The sequence below is a fragment of the Scylla paramamosain genome, chromosome 30 (genome assembly GCF_035594125.1).
Source record: "Scylla paramamosain isolate STU-SP2022 chromosome 30, ASM3559412v1, whole genome shotgun sequence".
In the NCBI taxonomy this organism is placed as follows: Eukaryota; Metazoa; Arthropoda; class Malacostraca; order Decapoda; family Portunidae; genus Scylla; species Scylla paramamosain.
In genome coordinates, this window is record NC_087180.1 from 2,840,491 (window position 1) to 2,862,461 (window position 21,971).

Sequence of the window (21,971 nt, forward strand, 5' to 3'; positions counted from 1 at the left end):
TCATACTTATCAGTAATTCACATAAAATAACACTAATCAGGAAGAAATTAAGTGATGACGCTTACATTGCATGTACCAAAACACATTCGCGGTCGGTCACACACCGAACCTGGCGACACACGCAAGATCCACTACGTTTCTTAGAATGACGCCATTATTCCTTGAGGTATGACAGCTGAAATTGCGCCTGTCTTTTAACATTCTTACCTTGCATACATGTTCAACAACACTTGAAGCTAATGAGAAACTATTTATTTTATTTATTTATTTATTTATTTATTTATTTATTTATTTATTATTATTATTATTTATTTTTTTTTAGAAAATAGCTTACTGCCTAACAAAAAAGATTTTATAATTGGAGAGCGTCAGGAGGTGGGGCGGCTCATGGTAATGGTCTGTAATGAATATTTCAAATAAAAATACGTTGTAGAGAATAAGGTAAATCTATTTTCACACATCCTTACGCTTTGAAAATGTACTAAAATGTTACAGCTAGAATTATGTGTAGAATGATGATAAAAAAAAATTTGATGTACATGCTTTATTACCAATCTGGCCTCTGACAGTGTCACTGTCTACACCATATTTGTTTACATCTCACAGCAGGATTGGTCTAAGGACCAGTGTTGGTAGGTCTTAGCAAATATTTTTTAAATATAAAATATTGGGATCTAATAAGGATACAGATACATATGAGAGAGCTTCAAATGTTAGGTGAAACCCTCCACTTTATATTCTGAGCTTAAACCCGCTTATTTATCTTTTATTTATTTATTTTTTTGCAATGCCTATATTATATATATATATATATATATATATATATATATATATATATATATATATATATATATATATATATATATATATATATATATATATATATATATATATGATTAACTCTAAAGCAAAGAAATATTTACATACGGCGTATGAAGCTAAGTCACCACACTCAACTCACAAAAAGCAAAGAGGGTGCTAGGACTCGACATCCTGCTTGATTGCAGAACCTATATATGGCATGTGATGTCTGAAGATGCTCTTTTCTTAGGTAGGACTATTCTTGAATAGTAAGTACTACTTCTCCACGAACTCTTATCCTCTGCAGTGAATGCAGATTGAGACTTTTATGCCTATCTTTATACGGTAATCCCTGAATCCCTGATTCATCTTAGTCATCCTCCACTGCACTGCTTCTATAATACAGTGCCCGAAACTGGATCGCACAGTGGTCTCACTAAATCTAAATATAACTTTAGGATAGTCTCTGCACTTTGTTACACTCCTGATGAATCCTATTACTTTGTTGGCATTATTACTAACACACAGCTCCATTGGTCTAAGATCTGAGATTATCTGTACTCCTAAAGTCGTTTTCGCTCTTTTATCTACATATGCTGATATTATCAAGGGTGTAATCTACGTGCTGTTTCTTTTACTTACACTCAAGACCCTAAATTTGTTTAACTCCATTTTCCACTTTACTGAACATTCATACAACCTGTGATGGTGGTGGTAGTGATGATGGTGGCTGTGGTGATGATGGTGGGTTGAAGGACGTCTGAACGGCAGAGTTAAGAGAAACGAAACACTCAGTGTGTCAATTATAATAAAGCAAGCTCCAACTCCCTTATATAGATACGAGAGAGAGAGAGAGAGAGAGAGAGAGAGAGAGAGAGAGAGAGAGAGAGAGAGAGAGAGAGAGAGAGAGAGAGAGAGAGAGAGAGAGAGGGTGGAGAATGAGGATGACTCTCTCTCTTTCTCTCTCTCTCTCTCTTCAGTGACATTTTTCTTCTCCTTGCATTGGCTGGTGGCTTACTGAGTTTCCGGACTGAATGTTTTTTTTTTTTTTTTCAATGAGAAAATAGTGACTATTAGCATGGGATATGTATGTATGTATGTATGTATCTGTACAGGTGTAATAATAATAATAATAATAATAAACGGTTTATTATTTAGGCAGTTGACAAACTGAAAATGTACATAGGGGATGGGGAAAAAACTTAACATTAATCCTAACGGTAAGACTAATCTAGGAGGGAAATACTATTGATTGATGGCTCGCACCATGGTGGGAATCGCACTGAGTCTGAGTGTGTGTGTGTGTGTGTGTGTTTGTGTGTGTGTGTGTTGTGTGTGTGTGTGTGTGTGTTGTGTGTGTGTGTGTGTGTGTGTGTGTGTGTGTCTTATATGAATGCATACGTATATATGTCTGAATGATGTGTGTGTGTGTGTGTGTGTGTGTGTGTGTAACGCTGTGTGACTGGGTCAGGCTGGGTCGACTCAGTGTTGCCGCTCGTGACCGAGAGGTTTAATGTATTAGATTTTCTTATTAAGAAATTGGCTTACTTTTACTGTTGATTCTTCACATTATTTTCTAGATATAGTTTGTGAAACTACTTACCCACCTCAGAGCTACACTGATAGCCAACAATATATGGCAGAATTTTTTGAGACCTGGCAACTGAAAGGCCTGCCCAGGCGACTGGGTCGGGCTGGGTCATTGTCAAGAGTTGCCGCTCATAAGTAGCTTAATGTTTTTTTTTTTTTATTAGAAATTGGCTTATTTTTTACTTAAGTTCCTTAACATTACATTCTAAATATAACTGTAAAAATACCTACCATCCCAGAATGCGGTGAAAGTCAATAAAAAGTGGCAATATATATGTTATACTTTCTTTACTGGTGTATAAATATCTCATATATGATGGATTTACTATTCTTTCATATATTGTAATGCCTAGAATAAAAGTTTAGATATATATTTATCTTGTAGGTCATCCTTTTTGCTTAAATAACAGAGATTAAGCATCGCGGCCTCTGGAAACATGACAACAGCAATTCCCGCGTGACTGCACCCTAGCAGCCAGTTTAGAAATGTCGGACTATAGTATGTAAGTGTGTATGTATGCATTTACTTATGTATGTGTGCGTGTACGTATGTATTCATAGCCACATGTGTGTATATGTGTGCATATGTACGTATATTTATATGTATGTATGTATATATGTGTGTATCTGCAATATACCAGGAAAAAAATCGTAGTGCTTGACAAGATGACAGTAAGAGGGAGGAAATAAGGAGTATTATTATCTTTTATAGATCTTTTATGGCGACCAGCACTGGTGACGGAAAGATGTATGCCTGAAACCCCTGGTGGGTGACACAAAGATCGCATGAGGAAGAAGGAAGGAAAATTGTTGCTCTTCATGGGCCGTTTAGCTCCACTGGCTGATGAAGGGAGATGTGTGTGCGTGTGTGTGTGTGTGTGCGTGTGGTGTGTGTGTGTGTGTGTGTGTGTGTGTGTGTGTGTGTGTGTGTGTGTGTGTGTGTGTGTGTGTGTGTGTGTGTGTGTGTGTGTTCTTATTTTTTTTCTCTAATTCTTCATCTCTCTCTCTCTCTCTCTCTCTCTCTCTCTCTCTCTCTCTCAACAGCCTTCTGTATGCGTGTGTGTGTGTGTGTGTGATATATATATATATATATATATATATATATATATATATATATATATATATATATATATATATATATATATATATATATATATATATATATATATATATATATATATTTAGACAGAGAGAGAGAGAGAGAGAGAGAGAGAGAGAGAGAGAGAGAGAGAGAGAGATTTCAATTAGTTCTGGAACATTAGCAACGTCGCTCACACAACAATCCTGTGTGTGTGTGTGTGTGTGTGTGTGTGTGTGTGTGTGTGTGTGTGTGTGTGTGTGTGTGTGTGTGTGTGTGTGTGTGTGTGTGTGTGTGTGTGTGTGTGCCTGCAAGCCACTTAGAATGGCGGGAGTGTTCTGTTCGCTGTTCAGCGGACAGAAACTGCTTAGAGATTAAGCGTCTTTGCAACACACACACACACACACACACACACACACACACACACACACACACACACACACACATTACTTCCCCCGTTCCCCCCTCACTCTCACTCACTCTCTCTCTCTCTCTCTCTCTCTCTCTCTCTCTCTCTCTCTCTCTCTCTCTCTCTCTCTCTCTCTCTCTCTCTCTCTCTCTCTCTCTCTCTCTCCTCCTTTTCCTCCTCCTCCACATGGCAACCTACTTTCATTTCTCTCATTTTTCTCCCTCACATGGCAGTATGAAAGGAACATAATCATAATAATAACACTTCCCTTGCTCTTTGTGTTGAGTTACTGCAAGTTATTAGATAAATTATTATTATTATTATTATTATTATTATTATTATTATTATTATTATTATTATTATTATTATTATAATTATTATAATTATTATTATTATTATCATTATTATTATTATTATTATTATTATTTAATTATGAGCTTTCTAGACGCATAAAGGAGTAGCTCTCAAACCGCATAAGAATAGAAATAATAAAGATTTAAAATCATGCCAAAAGAAAGAAAAAGAAAAAATAACAATAACAGCAAATAAAAAATACATAAGAAATCACACCTTAAAAAGAAAATTTACGTTGAAAATCTAAAAAAAAGTAATGTAAAAAGAAGATGAAAATAAAATGTAAAGGTAAAGAGAGATGTAAATCAGTAAAAGTAAAAATAAAGTAAAAATTTATGTAAATCAGTGAATATAAGTTAAAATTAAACGAACATGAAAAATTTATAAAGTAAAAACTTAAAATCAAACAAATTGAAATCAACCATCTATACCAGCGAACTACTTGCAATATTTTAGGCACATAGTAGGCAGTCAGTTTCATAGGCATGCAGAAAGAGATAGGCCTTCAAAGCCTTCCCAAAAACATAAAAATTCTCATTATTCCTAGGGTAAACAGACAAACTACTGAAAAGCCTTGGGCCCGCAGCAGAAAATACACGATCACCAAAGCCCAAGGCCATGCATGGGGATAGCCAGGAGCCCCCATTCCAGTAGTACGCAGTTGACAGAGTGTAAGTGTAAGGTGACAACAGTTCACTGATATACGCGTGGACGGTGGGCCGCACAGTTCAAAGTTTTGAGAACCAAGACGGTGACTTTATACTCCTCACGCTCCCTCAAAGGAAGCCAAGGATTTCGCTGTAAGACAGAAGTAATGTGATAGATAACGTGACTGTATATGTACAATAAACATGGTAGCTAATATATATATATATATATATATATATATATATATATATATATATATATATATATATATATATATATATATATATATATATATATATATATATATATATATATATATATATATATATATATATATATATATATATATATATATATATATATATATATATATATATATATATATATATATATATATATATATTTCTTGTCCTTTCCACTCCTATGCTGATGATACCACCCTGCACTTTTCCACGTCTTTTCATAGACGTCCAACCCTTCAGGAGGTAAACATATCACGCAGGGAAGCCACAGAACGCCTGACTTCTGATCTTTCTAAAATTTCTGATTGGGGTAGAACAAACTTGGTATTGTTCAATGCCTCAAAATCTCAATTCCTCCATCCATCAACTCGACACAACCTTCCAGACAACTATCCCCTCTTCTTCAGTGACACTCAACTGTCCCCCCTCTTCTACACTGAACATCCTCGGTCTGTCCTTTACTTATAATCTGAACTGGAAACTTCACATCTCATCTCTAGCTAAAACAGCTTCTATGAAGTTAGGTGTTCTGAGACGTCTCCGCCAGTTTTTCTCACCCCCCCCAGCTGCTAACTCTGTACTAGGGCCTTATCCGTCCATGTATGGAGTATGCTTCACATGTCTGGGGGGGTTCCACTCATACTGCTCTTCTAGACAGGGTGGAATCAAAAGCTTTTCGTCTCATCAACTCCTCTCCTCTAACTGACTGTCTTCAGCCCCTCTCTCACCGCCGCAATGTTGCATATCTAGCTGTCTTCTACCGCTATTTTCATGCTAACTGCTCTTCTGATCTTGCTAACTGCATGCCTGCCCTCCTTCCGCGGCCTCGCTGCACAAGACTTTCTTCTTTCTCTCACCCCTATTCTGTCCACCTCTCTAACGCAAGAGTTAACCAGTATTCTCAATCATTCATCCCTTTCTCTGGTAAACTCTGGAACTCCCTGCCTGCTTCTGTATTTCCACCTTCCTATGACTTGAATTCCTTCAAGAGGGAGGTTTCAAGACACTTTTTGACTACTGCTTTGACCCTTTTATGGGACTGGCATTTCAGTGGGCATTTTTTTTATTAGATTTTTCTTGCCCTTGGCCAGTATCCTTCCTACATAAAAAAAAAAAAAAAAAAAAAATATATATATATATATATATATATATATATATATATATATATATATATATATATATATATATATATATATATATATATATATATATATATATATATATATATATATATATATATATATATATATATATATATATATATATATATATATATATATATATATATTACTTTTGATTTTAGTTAATTATTAGTTTTCATTAATTTCTAGACAGTGATGATTAATTCATATACCATTTCCTCTAGATTTATAGAAAAAAATGAAATGTTGCCAGTGTATCTCTCTCTCTCTCTCTCTCTCTCTCTCTCTCTCTCTCTCTCTCTCTCTCTCTCTCTCTCTCTCTCTCTCTCTCTCTCTCTCTCTCTCTCTCTCTCTCTCTCTCTCTCTCTCTCTCTCTCTCTCTCTCTCTCTCTCTCTCTCTCTCTCTCTCTCTCTCTCTCTCTCTCTCTCTCTCTCTCTCTCTCTCTCTCTCTCTTCTCTTCTCTTCTCTTCTCTTTCCTTTTTTATGTAATGTAAACTTTCGATATATATATATATATATATATATATATATATATATATATATATATATATATATATATATATATATATATATATATATATATATATATATATATATATATATATATATATATATATATACTATATATATATATATATATATATATATATATATATATATATATATATATATATATATATATATATATATATATATATATATATATATATATATATATATATATATATATATATATATATATATATATTAATTTTGATTTTATTTAATTATTAGTTTTCATTAATTACTAGACAGTGATGATTAATTCATATACCATTTCCTCTAGATTTATAGAAAAAAATGAAATGTTGCTTTATCACTGATCCAATAGTCTGTATTTTCACGGATTATTTGATTATATTGTATATTTTAGACATTATTATTGTTCATTATTAATATTTATTTTTCAGAGAGACTGAGTCGTTTGAGGCATTATGGGAGGCTTGCTGAGTGTGGCCTGGGGATGGGTGACTGCGGCCGGGAAGGTAAGCGCTTTCTCTCTCTCTCTCTCTCTCTCTCTCTCTCTCTCTCTCTCTCTCTCTCTCTCTCTCTCTCTGTGTGTGTGTGTGTGTGTGTGTGTGTGTGTGTGTGTGTGTGTGTGTGTGTGTGTGTGTGTGTGTGTGTGTGTGTGTGTGTGTGTGTGTGTGTGTGTGTGTGTGTGTGTGTGTGTGTGTGTGTGTGTGTGTGTGTGTGTGTGTGTGTGTGTGTGTGTGTGTGTGTGTGTGTGTGTGTGTGTACAACTTTTTTTCTCTCAAACATACCTTGCATAATGTTTCCTAAACTGAAACAACACAAACCCATGCAGGGAATCGATCTAAGAAATTTACAGTAGAAAGGCAGCAAAGCAAGGTGTAGGAGAGCCAAATCATGTGGACTCGCAGGACATAAGAGGAAGCCAGACGAGATATAGGAGGACGAGACGGGAATGGGTTGGTAAATTTACGTACAGTATTATGTTATATAGAAGTACCTTCCGATACAGTTCTACGCTGCACTTACACTACTTAAGAACATAAGAACATAAGAAATAAGGGAAGCTGCAAGAAGCGACCAGGCTTACACGTGGCAGTCCCTGTATGAAATATACCTACCTATTTCCATCTATTATCCCCATCCATGAACCGGTCTAATCTTCTCTTAAAGCTCCCTAATGTCATAGCGCTAATAACGTGATTACTGAGTCCGTTCCACTCATCTACTACTCTATTTGTGAACCAATTTTTTCCTATCTCCTTCCTAAACCTAAATTTTTCAAGCTTGAACCCGTTATTTCTTGTTCTACCCTGATTGCTGATCCTAAGAATTTTGCTTACATCCCCCTAGTTATAACCTTTATACTACTTACAGACTTCTATCAGGTCCCCTCTTAACCTACGTCTCTCTAAAGAATGTAAATTTAACAACTTCAATCTCGCCTCGTAAGGAATACTCCTCATCCCCTGTATCCTTTTAGTCATCCTCCTCTCTACTGATTCTAATCTTTCCTGTAATGTGGAGACCAGAACTGCACAGTTTCTAAACTTCTATACGCTATACTTGAAGCTATATAGATTTTAAGGGTGTTTTTGCGGTTCTAGTGACAGATTACAGAGACCAGACGAAGGAGGAGTAGGAAATGAGACGCTATGCGGAGACGGGAAGGAAATATCAATGATCTTACAACCATTAATGCGAGTAGTGTTTGTTTGGTCAATAATTCGGTAGTTGTTACTATGAAGAATTTCAGACCCACGAAACATTTTGAATATCTTTATTGGGTATTCTCTCTTCTCTAAACTAAACGAGTTGAGCTCCATCATGTGGCTTGTTTCGCAGTCGTGGAATCATTTTATTAACTTTTATTTGTACTCTCTCCAGCTTGTCTATATCTTTGCTGTAATAGGGTGACAAGAGAAGGAGGAAGAGGAATATATAAATACAAAGGAAGTTCAAACAGCAACAGACCTTGAGGTCCTTATTAGGCTGTTTGGGTAATTATTCTACTCTAACTATTAGCAGGAGAGACAGGATAGCACAGAAGAAGGCTCTTCCCTTCCTCCCAACCCTCCAGCTGAAGCTGGCCAGAAAAAGGAAATGGTACCATGTTGTATAGAAAGAATCAACATTAAATTTGAGAGGAAAGTAAGAAAGAGATGAGGTTTACTTCTACCATATACTCGTATATATAATCTACATACAGTCCTATTATTTGTGTCATGTGATGAGGAGGTTCCTCTACCTTAAATATGATTGTATGGGATACATTTTAATTAGATGTCTATAGTGATGGGTTAGTTGCCCTGCAAGGACTTGATTCCTTTTACCATTACTGTGACGAACGGGGTCAGCAGTAAGTCACCGAGGAACCTAGCCATCACTAAAGTCTCTTTAATGAGATTCATTTTCTTTGTTGTAAAGTAGTTATTTTTTCTTCTTAAGTGAAATACACCCTCATCAGATGACAGTATAGATTGAACGTGTTCGTTATTCAGACATGAACAATAACAACCGGGGATTATTTTCTAGATACTTGTGAAGACAGGTTTTAAATGAATCCACAGTACTTGAGTTAGCGATGCTTGATGGGATATGATGAAATATTTATTACAGGATTAAAGAAAAACGTTTGGCTTCACCTGTTTGAAATAGCTTACCTTTTATTTTGTTTATTGTAACATTTGTTAGATAGATCTCGTATCTGTGAATCCCTTAAAAAATTTGTAAAGCAATATCAGGTCCCCTCTTAATCTGCGTTATGATAGGGATAATAGATTTAGTTCTTTAAGTCGTTCCTCGTAGGGTTTATTGTGTAACCTTGGAATAATTTTTGTTATTCTACGTTGTATTTTTCTAATTTCTCAATATCCTTTTAGTAATAAGGTGACCAAATTTTGCATTGTATTCAAAATGACGTACGAGGGAGTATCCAAGGTTAAAATTAATTTATCAGATTTGAAAGTGAAAGATCTTCCTGTGAAATCTATTAATTCACTGGCAATTTTAATGACCGGTGTAATATTTGCTTGGTTTAAGATATGATGACAGACGAGGAGGAGGAAGAGGAGGAGGAAGAGGAGGAGGAGAAGGAGGAGGAGAGAACCAATAAAAAAGACCAGCAAGAGGAAAAGGAGGGGGAGGAGGAAAGAGAAGAATCAAAGAGACATGAGAGGAGAGGAAGAAGAGGAGAGTCACTGTAGGAAAAAATGATGATAAGGTGAAGAGACGAATTAGGAAAGAAAATAAAAGAAGGATCATAAGTCGAAGGAGGGGGAGGAGGAGAGTTAGGTACGAAAGAATTAATTAATGAATTAATTAATTAATTAATACACCGAAAACGAGGAAAGAAGAAATAGCGAAAGGGAGAGGAAGAGGAGGAAAAGTAGGAGGAAGGGGTTCGAATCCCGGGAGCGGCGAGGCAAATGGGCGAGCCTCTTAATGTGTAGCCCCTGTTCACCTAGCAGCAAGTAGGTACGGGATGTAACCCGAGAGGTTGTGACCTCACTGTCCCGGTGTGTGGTTTGTAAGTGGTCTCAGTCCTACCCGAAGGTCGGTCACTATGAGCTCTGAGCTCTTTCCGTAGGGTAACGGCTGGCTGGGTGACCAGCAGACGACCGTAGGTGAATCACACGCACACACACACACAGGATATTATTTAGATATATAGTGAAGAAATTATTTAGAAAAAATCATAACATCTGTAAGATCAATACCTGAATACGCAGCAACAGTTTGGAATCCACAGCAAAAAAAAAAAAAAAAAAGAAGAAAAGACAAAGTGCAAAAAGCAGTTACAAAACGGGTATCAGACTTGAAAGATCTTATCTATGAAGAAAAAAATTGACAAAATGAAGCGCTCAGCACTATAGAAACGAAAACGAGGTGACATGATCATGACGTACAAATGTGTAGAATAAGAAAAAAATAATAATAATATCACAGATTTTGTGATGCTAAAACAATCAACACTGAGACGACACAGTAAGAAAATGTACAAAAAAAAAAAGAAAGATGTGAAAAAAACATAGTCCTCCCTACAGAGCAATCAACCGGTGCCCTATCCTGCCTATCTAAAGTTTTTTGTAATATATCTATCCTCAACAGGAAGATTCTTAAACATTCTTAAACTTCATAACCTTCTATCTGATCGCCAGTATGGGTTCCATCAAAGGCGCTCTGCTGGTGATCTGGCTTTCCTTACTGAGTCTTGGTCATCCTTGTTTATAGAAGGAGGCAGTAGACACATGCCAAAACGATAATTACTCCCAGTGAGGTCTAAAACACTGGATCAGGAGGTGCTGTGAACTTATCATTAAACCCAGCTGTGACCTCACTGAACGTTTCTCTTTGTCTCACAACACAAGGGAGGAAGTCACAGCCTGCCCTCTAAAGACAATTCTTCTTTCACACAAAACTACAAGCACCTAATTACACACACATCCTTCACTCAAAATTCAAAATTATCATGGCGACTCCTACACCAGCCTCGGAGTCCCCATCTAGAGAGAGGACCACAAATGTCTCCAGGTCAGACTGCTTTTCTGGTATCGACCCTAAGTGTCTTGACACCCACACCCTCAACTTTTTCTTCATTAACTTCTGCAACATTCGCAGTCTAAGATCTAATTTTCAATCTGTAGAACACCACCTCTCCTCTTCTAAACCTTATCTTCTTTTCCTGACAGAAACTCAGATGTCTGAGGCAACTGACAGTAGCCCCTTTTCTGTTCCCTCCTACTTTCTATAGCCTCATTTTCAATCCAAAGCTGGATGTTGCGTTTATGTGCGCAACGACTTAATTTGCTCTCGTGCTCAAGATCTTGAATCTTCCGAGTTTTCCACCATCTGGCTACGACTACAGAATCACTCTCGAACTAAATTTATCTGTGCTGTATACCTCTCACCAAACTCCTCTGACTATAAGAAATTCTTTGACTACTTAACTTCCAAAGTGAGCACATTCTGACTCTCTTCCCTTTTTGCGGAGATCTACTGTCTTGGAGACTTCAATGTTCACCACCAGCTTTGGCTTTCCTCTTCCTTCACTGACCATACTGGTGAACTAGCCTTCAGCTTTGCTATTCTCCATGACCTAGAGCAATTGGTGCAACACCCTACTTGTATTCCTGACCGTCTTGGAGATACGCCCAGCATTCTTGACCTTTTCCTGACCTCTAATCATTCTGCTTATACTGTTACCCTCTCTTCTCTGTTGGGGTCCTTCGATTACAATCTCATATCTGTATCTTGTCCTATCGCTCCAGTCCTTCCTCAGGATCCTCCTGAGCAGAGGTGCCTCTGGCGTTTTACCTCCGTTAGTCGGGGGGACCTGAAGATATATTTTGCAGATTTTCCTTGGAAAGACTACTGCTTCCCTGTCAGAGACCCGTCTTAGTGTGCCGAGCGCATAACAGAGGTGATAGTGTCTGACATGGAGGCGTACCTTCCTCATTCTTTTTTCTCTACCTAAACCTTTCAAACTTTGGTTTAACACTGCCTGTTCTCGTGCTATACATGATAGAGAGGTGGCCCACACCATCACCAGAATCTCATGTGCTTTATATTTCTGCCCGGAACCATGCCAAACCCAAAACTCCTTCAATTAAGAGAAAGTGTCAAAATTTTTCAAGGTCTAACTCCCCTCATGACTTTTGGCATCTAGCTAAAATATATCTAGCCAAATATATCTTTGCTTTTTCTGCTTTCTCTCCTTTATTCCAATCAGATGACACCACTGCTATCACATCTATCTATATCCTTGTTTAATTTTTGCTAAAAACTCCACCTTTGACGACTCAGGGCTTATTCCTCTCTCTCCTCCACCCCCTGACTACTTCATACTACCTATTAAAATTTTTCGCAATGATGTTTTCCATGTCCTCGCTGGCCTAAACTCAGGAAAGGCTTATGAACCTATTGGGATCCCTCTTATTGTTCTCCGAAACGGCGCCTCCGTACTTGCACCTTGCTTAGTCAAACTTTTTCAGTTCTGTCTTTCAACATCTACCTTTCCTTCTTGCTGGAAGTTTACCTACATTCAGCCTGTTCCTTAAAAGGGTGACCGTTCTGATCCCTCAAACTACCGTCCTATTGCTTTAATTTCTTGCCTATATAAGTTTTTTAATCTATTCTCAACAGGAAGATTCTGACTGATCGTCAGTATGGGTTCCGTCAAGGCCGTTCTACTAGTGATCTTCTAGCCTTCCTTACTGAGTCTTGGTCATCCTCTTTTAGAGATTTTGGTGAAACGTTTGCTGTTGCCTTAGACATATCAAAAGCTTTTGATAGAGCCTGGTACAAAGCTTTGATTTCCAAATATCCTCCTAACCTTTGTAAGTGTTCACAAAGAAACAATAAGTCATATTTTGGCAAAAAATATAAATCTATAACCCCAAACGAAGACTTCAAACCCTTACAGTTATATAACTGTAAGGGTTTGAAGTCTTCGTTTAGGGTTATAGATTTTGATTTTTTGCCAAAATGTGACTTATTGTTTCTTTGTGAACACTGGCTAACTCCATACGAAGTGTCTGCTTTGAAAGAGCGATTTAGTAATGTAGAGAAGAGATGGATACACATGAAATCCAGTGTCAACCTTGAAGAAGCAGTGGTGGGACGGCCATATGGTGGAGTGGGTTTTATTGGAAATAAGATTCCTGATGTCACCTATGTACCCTTACATATGGACAATGACAGGATAACAGGTGTTCAGCTGATTTCTTGTCAACAAGTTATACTCACAGTATTTGGAGTATACATGCCTTTCCACAATGGAAGAAGTGATCAAGTACAACTTTACAATGATACCCTTGACAAATTACAGTTTGCTATTGATAACGTGACGGGTTCTTTTGTTGTTGTGGGTGACATGAATGCTCCTCTACCATCCCAAAACATGCTGAATAGATATTGGTACAGACGACATCCATTTAACAATCATAGCTATTTTTTTTTTTTTTATGTAGGAAGGACACTGGCTAAAGGCAACAAAAATCTAATAAAAGAAATGCCCACTGAAATGCCAGTACCATAAAAGGGTCAAAGCAGTGGTCAAAAATTGATGAATAAGTGTCTTGAAACCTCCCTCTTGAAGGAATTCAAGTCATAGGAAGGTGGAAATACAGAAGCAGGCAGGGAGTTTCAGTTTACCTGAGAAAGGGATGAATGATTGAGAATACTGGTTAACTCTTGCGTTAGAGAGGTGGACAGAATAGGGGTGAGAGAAAGAAGAAGGTCTTGTGCAGCGAGGCCGCGGAAGGAGGGGAGGCGTGCAGTTAGCAAGATCAGAAGAGCAGTTAGCATGAAAATAGCGGTAGTAGACAGCTAGATATGCAACATTGCGGCGGTGAGAGAGAGGCTGAAGACAGTCAGTTAGAGGAGAGGAGTTGATGAAACGAAAAGCTTTTGATTCCACCCTGTCTAGAAGAGCAGTATGAGTGGAACCCCCCCCAGACATGTGAAGCATTCTCCATACATGGACGGATAAGGCCCTTGTACAGAGTTAGCAGCTGGGGGGGGGTGAGAAAAACTGGTGGAGACGTCTCAGAACACCTAACTTCATAGAAGCTGTTTTAGCTAGAGATGAGATGTGAAGTTTCCAGTTCAGATTATAAGTAAAGGACAGACCGAGGATGTTCAGTGTAGAAGAGGGGGACAGTTGAGTGTCATTGAAGAAGAGGGGATAGTTGTCTGGAAGGTTGTGTTGAGTTGATAGATGGAGGAATTGAGTTTTTGAGGCATTGAACAATACCAAGTTTGTTCTGCCCCAATCAGAAATTTTAGAAAGATCAGAAGTCAGGCGTTCTGTGGCTTCCCTGCGTGATATGTTTACCTCCTGAAGGGTTGGACGTCTATGAAAAGACGTGGAAAAGTGCAGGGTGGTATCAAGTGGATAGGACAAGAAGTTTGGTTTAGAAGATCATTAATGAATAATAAGAAGAGAGTGGGTGACAGGACAGAACCCTGAGGAACACCACTGTTAATAGATTTAGGAGGAGAACAGTGACCGTCTACCACAGCAGCAATAGAACGGTCAGAAAGGACTGTAGGAGGGTAGTTTGGAAATCAAAGCTTTGTGCCAGACTCTATCAAAAGCTTTTGATATGACCAAGGCAACAGGAAAAGTTTCACCAAAATCTCTAAAAGAGGATGACCAAGACTCAGTAAGGAAAGCCAGAAGATCACCAGTAGGGCGGCCTTGACGGAACCCATACTGGCGATCAGATAGAAGGTTGTGAAGTGATAGATGTTTAAGAATCTTCCTGTTGAGGATAGATTAAAAAACTTTAGATAGGCAGGAAATTAAAGCAATAGGACAGTAGTTTGAGAGATTAGAACGGTCACCCTTTTAAGGAACAGGTTGAATGTAGGCAAACTTCCAGCAAGAAGGAAAGGTAGATGTTGACAGACAGAGCTGAAAGAGTTTGACTAGGCAAGGTGCAAGCACGGAGGCACAGTTTCGGAGAACAATAGGAAGGACCCCATCAGGTCCATAAGCCTTCCGAGGGTTTAGGCCAGCGAGGGCATGGAAAACATCATTGCGAAGAATTTTAATAGGTGGCATGAAGTAGTCAGAGGGTGGAGGAGAGGGAGGAACAAGCCCAGAATCGTCCAAGGTAGAGTTTTTAGCAAAGCTTTGAGCGAAGAGTTCAGCTTTAGAAATAGATGTGATAGCAGTGGTGCTATCTGGTTGAAATAGAGGAGGGAAAGAAGAAGAAGCAAAGTTATTGGAGATATTTTTGGCTAGATGCCAGAAATCACGAGGGGAGTTAGATCTTGAAAGGTTTTGACATTTTCTGTTAATGAAGGAGTTTTTGGCTAGTTGGAGAACAGACTTGGCATGGTTCCGGGCAGAAATATAAAGTACATGAGATTCTGATGATGGAAGGTTTAAGTACCTTTTGTGGGCCACTTCTCTATCATGTATAGCACGAGAACAAGCTGTGTTAAACCAAGGTTTAGAAGGTTTAGGATGAGAAAAAGAGTGAGGAATGTATGCCTCCATGCCAGACACTATCACCTCTGTTATGCGCTCAGCACACAAAGACGGGTCTCTGACACGGAAGCAGTAGTCATTCCAAGGAAAATCAGCAAAATACCTCCTCAGGTCCCCCCAACTAGCAGAGGCAAAACGCCAGAGGCACCTTCGCTTAGGGGGATCCTGAGGAGGGATTCGAGTGATAGGACAAGATAAAGATATGAGATTGTGATCGGAGGAGCCCAACGGAGAAGAAAGGGTCACAGCATAAGCAGAAGGATTAGAGGTCAGGAAAAGGTCAAGAATGTTGGGTGTATCTCCAAGACGGTCAGGAATACGAGTAGGGTGTTGCACCAATTGCTCTAGGTCATGGAGGATAGCAAAGTTGTAGGCTAGTTCACCAGGATGGTCAGTGAAGGGAGAAGAAAGCCAAAGCTGGTGGTGAACATTGAAGTCTCCAAGAATGGAGATCTCTGCAAAAGGGAAGAGGGTCAGAATGTGCTCCACTTTGGAAGTTAAGTAGTCAAAGAATTTCTTATAGTCAGAGGAGTTAGGTGAGAGGTATACAGCACAGATAAATTTAGTATGAGAGTGACTCTGTAGTCGTAGCCAGATGGTGGAAAACTCGGAAGATTCAAGAGCGTGGACACGAGAGCAGGTTAAATCATTGCGCACATAAACGCAGCATCCAGCTTTGGATCGAAAATGAGGATAGAGAAAGTAGGAGGGAACAGAAAAGGGGCTACTGTCAATTGCCTCAGACACCTGAGTTTCAGTGAGGAAAAGAAGATGAGGTTTAGAAGAGGAGAGGTGGTGTTCTACAGATTGAAAATTAGATCTTAGACCGCGAATGTTGCAGAAGTTAATGAAGAAAAAGTTGAGGGTGTGGGTGTCAAGACACTTAGGGTCGATACCAGAAAAGCAGTCTGACCTGAAGACATTTGTGGTCCTCTCTCTAGATGGGGACTCCGAGGCTGGTGTAGGAGTCGCCATGATGATTTTAAAATTTTTGAATGAAGGGTGTGTGTGCGTTATTAGGTGCTTGTAGTTTTGTGTGGAGGAAGAGAGTTGTCTTTAGAGGGCAGGCTGTCACTGCCCCCTTGTGTTGTGAGACACAAAGGGAAACGTTCAGTGAGGTCACAGCTGGGTTTAATAATAAGTTCACAGCACCCCCTGAACAGTGCTTTAGACCTCACTGGGAGTAATTATCGTTTCGGCAGGTGTCTACTGCCTCCTCCTACTATTTACTACATAACTTTCTTTCAGGGAATGATCTTTGTGTGTCAAATTTTGTGTTTGATCAGAATTGTAATTACACGTATTTTAATGCTAATTCTAGGTCATATATTGATCACATTTTTATACCACAATATTTTATGAGTAATATCAAAAGTTGTTCTATTATGTCAGAGCTGGAGAGCAATGTAAGTGATCACTTCCCTTTGTCAGTATGTATGAAACTGAATGTGAACTCCCAAGACAACGCTTTTGGTAATGTCGATAGAATGCCCTCCTATCCCCGCATTAATTGGTCAGATTATCAAGTTAGGGATCGTTACTCTCAACATATGAGAGTAACGGAACCTGCCGATTATTGATGTTGCAACGGTTAATACATATGATGAGGCAAAATTAGTTATTGATTCCATGTGTGAACAGTTGAGTACAATTATGCATGATTCGTGTAGAAAAGCGATATTAGATGCTCCTAACGGATATTTTGGTTGTTACCAGAGCAAAAATTGGTGCAATCACCTGCACCGTTACTAGAGATAGACAACGATTCTGGTTCAGGATATGGAGGTCATGTGATAGGCCGCGTGAGGGCCAAGTTTATTCCTGTTACAAGTTAGCAAAAAAGTCATATCAAGCTGCTTGTAGGAGAGCAATGAATACATATCGTTCCAAATTTTGGAACAGAATAAGCAGAAGTAAAAAAAAAAATCAAATGTAAACAAATTATATTACTAATCAGGCATTAGAACAACATTTCAGGAATAAGTCTGAAAACTGGGAAGACTCATTGACCCTCAATGACACCAGGCGTCGTGCTAAGGCAGAAACCGATGTCAGATATAGAACGGTTATGTCGACTGTAGCCCGTGATAAGGTGATTTCGGCCCGCATGGTAAGAAGGTATATATCTTCTTTAAACAATGGTTGCTCTCCTGGAATGGATGGCATAATGACAGAACATTTAAAATATGCCACAGACAACCATGTTACAGTTCTATTAGGGTGTATGCTTACCCTGTGCATACAATTTCATGTAGTGCCCAAGTCATTTACAAAGGGCATCCTTATACCCATACTTAAAAAAGCAACCCTTGACCCATCGGCCCCCGGGAATTACAGACCAGTTACTGTCTCTACTGTATTTTCTAAGATACTTGAATTGTATGTTATAGATAACTGTAGGGGTTATGAAATGAATGACCAACAGTTTGAATTTGTCACAGGATGGAGTACAAATATGGCTGCTGTGCTAGCGCAAGATGTTATCTCGTATTGTAAATCCCGAGGCTCACCGGTATATGCATGTTCTTTAGATGCCCAGGGAGCGTTTGATGCTATACCTCATGATGTCATTTTTTACAAGGCAATGGGAGCGATCCCTAATATATATATATATATATATATATATATATATATATATATATATATATATATATATATATATATATATATATATATATATATATATATATATATGGGTAGCCATGTTGCCAGGGCAGCTGAGAACTAATCAAATTAACAGACCACGGTAACCAAATAACTTTCCTCATCGTGTGCCTGGCAGTATCGTATACTTCCAAGCCTCTGTCCCACGACTCCCACCAAACATTGTCCAAAGTTCCGATACTATGAACATGGACAGTGTCCGGTACAGCTCTTGGTGCTCGCTTCTGACGTCATCAGCGAGTCTTTCCGCTTTCCATTGTATCTGGTAACAGTTTTGAACGAAGGACACTGTTCGATCGTGTGGACGCACCTTTAGAAACGTATATCTTGGTATAGCTATTGTGTGTAATGAGGTCAGGGTTAAGCCATCTAGACGAGGTGGGTCGGTCGTGAGGCTGCTGACATAACAAGGGAGTGCCGGAGTGCTTCCCTAATGAGGGCAACATCGCCGATGCGGTGGGACACTAAATCCTGCACTAGTCTGCTGGTAGGATTGTTCGTCTGCAAGGTGAGGCTGGTGGCGTGGGCCAGGGGGTCGTCCAGCATGCCTCGCCGCGCTTCCCACATACTTCAGAAAAAATCGCTTTTGCTGGCGCTTCACCATGGCGGGAAGAGGAACATGGCCCGTTTCTATGTAGCACATATTATTACAAGTTGTCATCCTCACCCCGAGTGAAGCTTTCAGCTCCCCTGTTGAACAGCTTGATAATTGGCCTTAAATCAACTGCCATCTATGATTCCCATGCATACATTACTGATCTAGTTAATGCAGTATCGAAAATTCGCTTTTTAGCATAAAAGGGATGTCTTTATTCTTTTTCATAAAAAAGATAAAAATTTAAAAAGCTAAAATTTTAAGATGACATGTTTTTAGTCGAGCGTGTTCCGTGACAGGTCACCGTCTCTAGCGAAAGGACTCCCAAGGTAAACGTAACAATCACATCAATTAACATTAAAATTATTGAAAATGAAAGGTCTTTGATCATGGTCAGCGCCATTGATAGCAAAAAATTTGGTTTTATCTGTGTTGACTCCTCATTCCGTTAATGATACACCATTCTTGTAACGGAATTAATTTTTTTATTCATATTCTCCCTAGAAGTAGAAAACATAATGGTGTAATCCACAAGCATGAAAACATATAGCAAGCCAAGGATTCCGTCTGGATCACAGTTAGCTTTAATAATTTGTATAAGGTCGTTGACAAACAACACAGGTAATAAGCAAGACGTCGAAGACCCCTGTCTGATTCCGATGGTTGTGGTGATGACGGCAGTACTGATGACGCTCTGTGTCATTGATTAAATGGCCACGATTACCGCCAGCATCACCGCCCCACACCCCAAGCCTCGCAACTTTGTAAATAAACGTTTACACGACACGGGACTCGGTCATACGCGGCAAAGAAATCTATAAAGCACACATACAACAGGAGTTTTTGCTTCCTACACAAATTGATAATTAAGCGGAGAGTAACAATCTATTCTAGGCAGCCAAGCACCTTCTTACTTCCCGCCTGCTCCCTACACGACGTAAACCATTAACACAACTGACTGCATATCACCGTGTCGTATAATTTTGCCATGCAGTTCATTACACTAATAGGGTGGTAATTATACGAGCTTCTTACAATCTTTTTTTTTCTTTTAACTGGAAACTTTCGTAGTTTGCCATGATTCAGGATATCAACCAGATGTAAAAACTGCGTTGGAAAGAGAGGTGAGCGTTATAATTCAGTTAAAAGGCAGTACCTTAATTACAGTTGGGCAGAGTCCAATAATATTGCAGGTCAATACTGACCAACTGTAGTTATCTGGAAGGTTGTGTCGAGTTGATAAATGGAGGAATTGAGTTTTTGAGACATTGAACAATACTAAGTAAAAGCAATCAGAAATTTTTAGAGAGATCAAAATTCTGGCGTTCTGTGGTTTCCCTGCGTGAACTGTTCACTTCCTGAACGTTTGGATGTCTACGAAAAGATAGATGGGACTATAAAAAGCTTTACTAGATATTCAACGGCACCTTTTACTGTGAGTTTAGTCCTTCAAAATCTTCGTCTAAAGTTAAACGTGACATTGATGTCAAGCTGATAATTCATAGCAGTCAAGGGGTTATAAAGCTTGCCAGTGACTCGATCCTGATTACTGAGTCTATTCACTTTACATACTGTAAAAAAAAAAATAAATAAAAAAAAAAAAAAAAAAACTGCATGCTAAATGTTAACATTCTTTAAGAGTGTGCATCATCTCTCTGACATGTTAGGGAGACTGGCTGTATAAATAAAATTCCCTTAATTCTTATTGCCGCCGAAAATGTCGAGTATACGATAAATGACTTATTTTGTTAATATTGTACCTCACAGCTGCTGTCACTTGTAGGCTTCTACACAAGGAATTATTAAAAAAGTGTGTCTTAACATATTAACGTTTTATAGCATGCTGAGTATATCATGGATTCACACAAAATCACACAATACAGAGAGAGAGAGAGAGAGAGAGAGAGAGAGAGAGAGAGAGAGAGAGAGAGAGAGAGAGAGAGAGAGAGAGAGAGAGAGGTGGTAAAGAGTTCCACTTTTTTGGACCTATGACCGAAAAAGCCTTATCACCTGCATTAGTCCTTGTGGATGGAATAATGAGATTATTTTGTTGTCTGGTGGCACTTAAGGCTACATCACAGAACATTGGGAAATGGTACAACTACGCTGTATAAATACCACACATAAATTTAAATATTTCTTTGCTGACATCAGAAATATGTTTTGTTTGATTTTCAGCCATTTCAATTCCCAAACGTACGAGTAATGTGGTCATATTTCTTCAAGCCTCCTATAGCAACTTTGGCAGCAAAATTTTGAAGTTTTCGTACTTTATTTGTTAAGGTGGTGTTGGTGCTTCCCCAAATCCGCAGACAGTAATTAATGTGGCTCAGTACCAATGTGTGTATAATTTTTTTTTTTTTTTGTTGTTGTTGCTATGTTGAAGTATGAATTAAGCCGATTGATGTACGTTAGCATACGTATAACTTTTTTTATTTAGTTAATTTATGTGGGTATCAAAATTCATTAACCGGTCCATGTCTAGGCTCAAATTTTTTTTTACAGATTTTTATTTGGACTGATGCTGGTGCTGTCAAAATCTTATTATTATATCATCTGGTATGCGTGAGCAAACGGACATATTGCCAATAAAAATACATAGTTTTTGCTTGGATTAACCATTCCTGAAGAAATATGATTTGGCTTTAGACAAAGTAGATTCAATTACATCACCCAATTCTGACAAATCTGATAGAAAATTCTGGTGGAGGAATTGTGTATCATCTGCTCATTGAATAAGAGTACATTCAGATATGTAATTTACCATGTCATTAATATATATATTAAACAGAAGTGGTCCCAGTGTTGAGCCTTGAGGGACCCCAAAACTTACTTTTGTTTTACAGGAAATGGTCTTATTGATTTTTACAAATTGAGTTTCGTTAGCAAGGTAGCTACTGAACCAGAATATTGTGACATACACTGTTAAATGCTTT

At 38.4% G+C, this 21,971-nt stretch overlaps 1 protein-coding gene across 1 annotated transcript in view; it reads left to right on the forward strand.

Annotated features, from left to right (window-relative positions):
• Positions 1-21,971, forward strand: part of LOC135116164 (globin-like) — a 47,631-nt gene that overhangs the window by 10,537 nt on the left and 15,123 nt on the right. Inside the window, exon 2 of the mRNA XM_064033433.1 lies at positions 7,216-7,290. Within this exon, the coding sequence (XP_063889503.1) occupies positions 7,240-7,290 (51 nt within the window). The 5' untranslated portion in view covers positions 7,216-7,239. The remainder of the gene's footprint in view (positions 1-7,215; positions 7,291-21,971) is intronic.